Raw genomic sequence first — 7,956 nt, forward strand, 5'->3', positions numbered from 1 at the left:
TTCCGGAGGGGGTGGGCGGAAATTTTTTGACAAGCCAAAAACAGGATAAACAAATTGCCAAAACCTGAAAAATCTATAAATCTATTTCCGTTGGGAGGGGGGTTGTAATGTAGACACTTTCCTTAGTCAATCTTCTTCAGCTACATGACTCTCCTCCTCCTTTCCATTTTAAAGGGTTCACGTTTCCTGATAGGGTCGGGTCCAAGGTTATTTCTTCGTTATTATAACATGGAATTTAATTTCTCTTACATTCGGGGGGGGGGGGGGGGTCCAGAACCACCGCCCCCTAGATCCGCGCACGTCTTTTTAGTTTACATCAGACGGAAACTGTAGAATGAATTGCACTTTGAATATTTGTTTACAAAAGTATAAACATTTAGAGCTAAAAATTAACTATCCTTATTTAATGTATATATATAAAAAAGAATTGTTACAGTACTTGAGTTCACTTTTAAAAATGTTAAGCATCACATACTTGAGTGGAGTCTTCCTTTCGCACGTTAAGGTTAGAACAGCAATAGACAGAACGGTAGCAATGTATGATTCCTCTGCTCAATGATCTATCACATGGCATTAAGGGATGTACGTGATTTAGCACTGAATAGAATACACATCTATATATGTAATACGTTTACAGTATGTCAAAGTCACTTCTTTATGCTTTTAAACCCGACATCTGGAATCCCCAGATATCCCAGATTTTTTTTCGGTTCCAATGAGTTCGAGATAATAGAGTTCGACTGTATTTTAGCTAAACCCATCTGGCTCTAATTAACAATGAAAATCACAGTTTCATCACTGCATCAACTCTTTCATACTACTTGCTAAAATAACTATGGCATAAAAAAAGAGCAAAGAATAGTTGAATAATTTTTTTATACATTCACATGAAATAACAATTTATCACAGAGTTCTCTCAATTATTCAGGAAAAGCAATCAAACTGACAACTTGATGCTGCAGTTCATTAAAAAAAACATCTATAATAATCTTTGCTCATGTACTCTGTAAAGCTGTCTATACATTTATACCGAACTAACAACTCCATGCCCTTGCAGTACAATAGATTTATCAATTGTTAAGTTTAATTGATCTAATATTTATGTGTGCAACCCTTGCATTTTTTCATTTAAAAATACATTAGACACAGACATAAAACCGTTGGCTAAACATCCCACTGAGCTAGATGCTATAGCCAAGTCTAAAGTATGTGACATTGGAAAATACCACAGTTTAGCACAATATTCCCTGAAAATGAGAAAATCTATTCAAATAAATGTTATTTTTCTTTGTCCCATTCTTCAATATGAACAAAAATTTCTTTGTTTTGATCTGATTTTTGCACTCATTATAATGAAAAGAACTAACCTCTGTCAGAAAAAAATATATTTAAAAATACCTCTGTACAAATATGGTGAATAATGAAAAAAAGAAATTTCACAATATCTGATGTTCTATCCACAAAGTTGAAAAAACAATGATTTATACTGATAGATAACTATAAAACGTGCAAAAAAATCAAATAGAGCTCTGCTTACATTCCAGTCATGCCAACCTCATTCAAACATTTCAGAAACAAAGGTACAAGTATATGTTCCTTCCAAACAAGATAAAAATACCGGTACAATACAATACAATCATTCAAGCATCTCTCTACAGGCTGGGAGTTATTAACAGTAATCCCAATCTATCAAAAGAGAGGTTGGGTACCTTGAAAAAAATGATGGACAAGCTCAAAATCTTATTTTCACAAACGACAAAAATACTGCATTTGCCTTGTGCATCTCATGTGCTTAAAGGTTGGTTTGATGAGGTGTTTGAAGAAAAATGTGGTTTTACCACAAGGAATCGTATTTTACAAACTTCGGGACAAAAGAGCTACACAGAACCTCAGAAAGCCATGGATGCTCAATGTGGCAAATTCAGCATTTCTGTCGTTCCAAAATAATTCTATTAGTAGGAAACATTTAATATAACACTTCTCTATAATAAATTACACCATGCATTATTTTACACCAAAAGCAAACACAATGCTGAATCAGTCTAAAGCTAAAGATGACTCATAAAATTTGTACAGTTATTGATGAATATTCTTTGGACATTTCAGAAATATCATATACTGTACATTTAACAGTAAGGTACTTAAGTTTTAATGAAGCAGAGTGTATATAACTTATAAAATGAATAAGAAATTATGGCATCTTTTGCAGATTACAGTTGATATTTCATTAACAACTGAAAGAAAAGATCAGTAAAAATGTGTTTCTTTTCAGAAATTCACTGATCAATCTATATATACAGTACATGTACATATATATATATATACTGTACAAGTAAGTATGGTTTACTTGCTACATTTCAATATGAAAAGGTAGTTCCATTTCACATTGTCATTAAAGACAGAATTATTAAAATATAGTTTAAGGTTCATTATCCCTCTGTTTAACCCCCCCCCCCCTTCAAAAAAAAATTCCCTGAAACACAGTTTTTTCAAAAGAATTGTTATTTATTATTATAAAAATACATAAAATTTTAATGTACCTTGCAGGGAAACATTTGAAAGAAAAGACCTTTGAATTAGACAATGTTATAGTTAGTTATTCCAGTGTGAGTTATCTCCCTTATCAGAGGGCCAATAAACCTTAAAATTAAATTAATTCATTTAATGCAAGATAACAGTACATGAGAATATTTCACATAAAGTAAAATTTTTTCCAAAAAAAAAAAATCAGTTATGACACATTTATATTCATTCATATATATTTCACATATGATTTGATGTACATGTAGGAAATATGACTACATCACAAAAGGACTTGTCTGTATACTATCTAAAATATAAATCATTAATTTGCCATGCAAGTTTGAATTAATCTGAGAAATTTTGTTGATATAAAAATGACATAGCTCACAACAAACAAAATTTACTAAAAAGGAAGATTTATGACATTTAAAACCAAAACATTGAATCTTACCATATACTATGAAAAACAGTACATGTATGTAAAGTTAGCATGTAATTCATTTTTTAAAAACAATGAATGGATTTATGTAAGATTCGCCAAACATAACATGAAAGATGGCAAAGAATGCCAGTGGAAGAGTCGAAAAAAATATCCACAAACATATTTCACATTTATACAGTGTGTAAACCATCAATTCATTTTCATATTAAAGAATACAAAATCTTTAATTTCAATTTTCACACAATTACAATTATATAGCAGATAACACTGCACAAAATGTATTTTTCATGAGGGACAAGATCTCTTCTTGTACTTTACATGATGATCAAAAAAAAAAAAAATCCTGAAATGCATACCAGGTAGGCTAAATCCCACCATACATATTATGCATCTCCTCCGATGAATTAATGCCAAAATTACAAACCCACATGGGAATAAATATTAGAATTCCTATAATTCCTATAAATTAAACATTTGTTTCACTTCCATTATACATGTGCAATTTTCTGTACATGTAAAAAAAAAAAAAAAGCATAAAACACTACAAAATTAATGTTTCCATATTAGCACTCTGTACATGTAACCATGTTTCATTAAGAAAAACCGTTTTATGCATTTTACTGAACTTACTGAATTTAAACATCTTAAAACATGTATAAAGTTCAAAAAGACCTTCAGTCTTTTCAAAGTTCAATCTAATTAGGTTCACTATGGCAACGACATCAACAACATCCAGATTTTTGCTGTGTTGGGGTTTCATCGTCGACAACGACGACACTTTTGCGATTTGTACCGTCTCTCTGATTACGGTTATTATCCTCCCCGGCTTTTTCTATCATACCTACAAACGAACAAATTGTACAATTGTTTCAAAAACATATATTGTAACTTTAACATCCAGCAGATACCTTAAAGTAAACTTAGCTATCACACTATTACTTTGATAATTGTATATGTATTCCTCTTTCTTTGATATGCACAGATGCACAATTCTCTAGGTACTCTGAATATATGACAAATTGATTGCACTATTTTATTTAACTTTTCACACAATGAAGCTTTAAACAGGGTAGATGCTCACCACTGAATGAATTAAATAACCTGCCCATATCCTATAGAATAAGAAAGTTAACATTCCCAACAATCAAAAAAAAAAGAATTCATTGTCATCCCTTTCCAATCTCAACAGGAAAATGAAAAAATAAATATATTTTAATTTAAGCCTTCTTTCCTAACCATTTACAGCTGAATCCTGTTACTCACCTTTACTTAAATCTAAGAACATTTCCTCTATACCTTTGTTCAGTTTTGCTGAGGTGTGAAAATGTTTGGCTCCTACTGATGCAGCATAACTGTAAAGTTAAATATTTATTCATTATTAAGCTTACACACAAAAAAGAACCTTAAATCATATCTACATGCAATTAAAATCTCTAACAAAGTAATCAATGTGCAAAGTACAGTACACCATTTCTTTTTTAATTTTTTAACTGGAAACTATTCCCATACTCAAAAGGTTTCAATTTATTTAAACTAGAGAAAATAATGCAACAAAAGATCTTAATGAATCCTGTCAGTATAGCTAAAAATAGAACAATTGTTCATTATGTATTGTAGTAAAGAGAGATTTAAGTACACATGTACTCACGCTTCAGCTTCTGCCACAGAAACATGCCGTTCTTTTTCTAAATCTATTTTGTTTCCAGCTATGCACAGACAGATTTCGTTCCCTAACATTTTCCGTAACTCCTTTACCCAGTTTTTCACCTATAAAATAAATCACTTTAACATGACTTACACAATACATGAAGCTGCTGAAAATTTATGAACTTCAAAAACAAATTTCTTTTTATAAACAATTATTAATCCTGTTAAGTTCCAGAAAGATTTTACCATGATTTTCATGTTTTACAGAAATATAAGAATTAGTACAAAATTAATGTCATGGCTAGGGAAATAAAGTTTAGATGCAAATATATAATTTATACAGTTTCTTTTTATCTCGAACACTGATATCTCGAATACCATGGATATGTTGAAGTGATTCAGAAGTCCCAACCACTTATTCTTTAAATATTTTACCCCTGATATCTCGAATCCTCGGATATCTCGAAGTTTTTCTTGGTCCCATCAAGTTCGAGAGAACGAGGTTTGACTGTGTATGTCAAATATGAGGGATTTGTCAAAGTGAGTCAACCTAAAGACGAATTTGACCTTCAACCTTGTGTCCACAGATATCTCAAAATAATCGAACTGTCCCCACCATGTTAGTGATATCAAAGTTTGACAATACGTATATTAACATTGATGGGAATAATTACTATTCATGACTAGATTCTACTTTTATTTGCAATCCATCTGCAACTATTAATTTTTGAAACCTAGGAAATATTCTGCATCAATACACAAATAAATAAATGGTTCACAAGAAGAAATATTTGTGAGTAAAATAAGGTCGGAAACTTACTGATATTTCTCGTGCTGGAATAAAAAGATGGTTAACAAACATTCTCACCTTCTGGAAGGAGTCTTCGTCTGTGATATCGTACACCAGTATTGCACCATTACTGTCCCTGTAGTAGATAGGACCGAGGGCATGAAACCTCTCCTGTCCCGCTGTGTCCTACAATGTCATGTCACTGAGAGGTAAGTATATAACATTCATACAGTCACACTCAATTATATATAAAGCTCATTACTTTCCTATCCGTAATGACTGAAAACTTTGGTTTGAATCTGCTTATTCTACATAGTGCATGGTCAACATCCCTTTTCTTACCCTTTGCACAGAGCAATTTTCCATTACAAATTAATGAAAGCCAATAGTGTGTTATGTGTTCACATTTAGGTGAACTAATGCAATACAGGTACACCGTCTTTTGGATATGAACTCTCTATAAATTTTGCATGTCCTGCTTCAAACCCTTCTCTGTAGAATGTTTACTATGTACAGTAAAACACATATAACGAAGTGCCAGGGACAAAGGATTTTGTTACCTTATAAATGTATTTCATCATATCCCTTAAGTTCATAATATAATTTGAAGTCACTGGGAATGTAAATTGCATCAATGTAAGTGTCAATTCATTATAAGTCTGTTCGCTATAAATGTGTTTTACTGTACATGTAATTTTTATTGTCAAATGTGTTTTTCATATCTTGCGAAATGATTCTAATGATTGGAAATAAATTTTACTCTATTCTAAGGACTATATATGTGAACAAACAAATCTGTTTTGTTCTTACCCATATAGACAAGTTGACCCTCTTTCCTCCAATGTTAAGTTTTTTGGTGAGAAAAGATGCCTAAAAGAAAATAAAAATGTTTTCATAATAACAATATGCAGGAGTACAATTTTTACTTTAAATGCAAGGAAAAAACTTGTCTGAAAATGCATGGACATGACTTAGAAAATTCATTCTTGGTTTTCCATCTTAAAATTATATCACTCAGCTATTATGGATACATCATGTTATTGCAGTAAGAAAAATACTTTCATCAAAAAATACTTTTGATCTATTTAAAATAAAAAACCCTACATACAATACAAATTTATGACCAGAGCATGGAAATTTCTGAGGTGGGATCAGGTGCCTAGGAGGAGTAAGCATCCCCTGTTGACCTGTCGTACCCAATGTGAGTCCAACATATTAATCACATTGATCAAGTAAATGGAATATGCCATAATTAAAATTTAGTATAAAATCAAAGGCCTAACAATTGGGTATGAAATATGTCAGTCAAAATACAACCCAATGATAGATTATAGCGAGCGCAGCGAGCGTCACGAAGCGTCGCTCATCACTGCGAGCTCTTAAAGCAACGCCTGGGCAAAGAGAAAATTCGGACTTTGCACATTGATCCAAACGATTTTTTTCCGCAGTAACCCCTGGTCCCATAATGCTTTGCGAATTGCATCACGCCGCAAACAACGTTCTTGCGGTAACAAGAAGTTCCAAGAAAATATAAACTCACCTTGATTTGATGAATATATAGCAGACAAATAGTAGATTTAACCTTCTTTAATAAAATTAGCACTGTTCAGACTTCGTTTTGGTAATGCGACGTCATGTGACGTCAGAGTCTAGACGTACTGAATATCACGTGCAGTTTGAAGGGCCCAATCTAATTAAAACTGAATACTTGTAAAGGTATATCTGCGCTTGCCTTAATGGTCGCACCATCAACATATTATTTGCTAATAAAAAAATATGTATCTGATTGATGATGGTAGTGCAAGAATTGTGATATTTGCACATTAAAGTTTAGATGTAAAGCTTTAATTTGCTCTATACCTTTCAGATATCGAATACACATACATGACAGGTTTAATAATTTTTTTTTTTATTTATCTTCCCGACTATGGGTTCTAGCTTCAACTATAATATGTTTTGCAGTCATGTACTCCATAGCCTAGATTGTCAAGCCGCATGTTCTCGATTAGATCCAAGAACACTTGTAGTGCTATACTCCTATATATACCTGGCCAGTCCTGTTAAGTAGCCAAATTACTTTAAATCCTTAATACTCATGCATCAAATATGTGTCATCCCATTCCAGTAAATTGGCTAGCTTTTGTATATCATATGCTATTATAAAAACCTCGAATCAGTACCTGTAATGTTGTTATGTGTTTATCATTAAATTTGTTTTCGACATATCGCAGAACTAATGAAGTTTTCCCAACACATCCTTCTCCCAAAAGCACACATTTGAAGGAGAAGTTCCGGCCACCAGAATCAGCCATTGTTGGTGTTTACAATATCTGCTAGGATCTCACAATGGTCTTGTGATACTTTGTTTATAAGGTTAAAATTAAACATGAAATCATCGTAGAAATAACAGAAACTCTCCTCTTCTCTCTAAAACATGGCGTTTCTGTATGTGTACGTCATGAAAACGGGGGTCACGGGTTTCTTCCGCTTTAAGTCCCTTATATCATTGACAAATAAAAACAAATGCCATTGTGTTTAACAATCCATGCTTCTT

At 32.3% G+C, this 7,956-nt stretch overlaps 1 protein-coding gene across 1 annotated transcript; it reads right to left on the reverse strand.

The window, feature by feature from the left end:
• Window positions 1-859: 859 nt before the first annotated feature.
• On the reverse strand, window positions 860-7,887 carry LOC133204188 (ras-related protein Rab-21-like). Its single transcript, XM_061339936.1, has 6 exons — window positions 7,583-7,887; window positions 6,213-6,272; window positions 5,481-5,588; window positions 4,614-4,732; window positions 4,229-4,317; window positions 860-3,806 (listed from the first exon to the last, which is right to left on the reverse strand). Exons 1-6 carry the CDS (start codon window positions 7,712-7,714, stop codon window positions 3,688-3,690), a joined length of 627 nt encoding a protein of 208 aa, XP_061195920.1. The 5' UTR covers window positions 7,715-7,887; the 3' UTR covers window positions 860-3,687.
• Window positions 7,888-7,956: the final 69 nt, after the last annotated feature.

Source organism: Saccostrea echinata, unplaced genomic scaffold, assembly GCF_033153115.1.
Source record: "Saccostrea echinata isolate AGI-Se365-2 ecotype Australia unplaced genomic scaffold, CSIRO_AGI_Sech_v1 ptg000052l, whole genome shotgun sequence".
Lineage (NCBI taxonomy): Eukaryota > Metazoa > Mollusca > Bivalvia > Ostreida > Ostreidae > Saccostrea > Saccostrea echinata.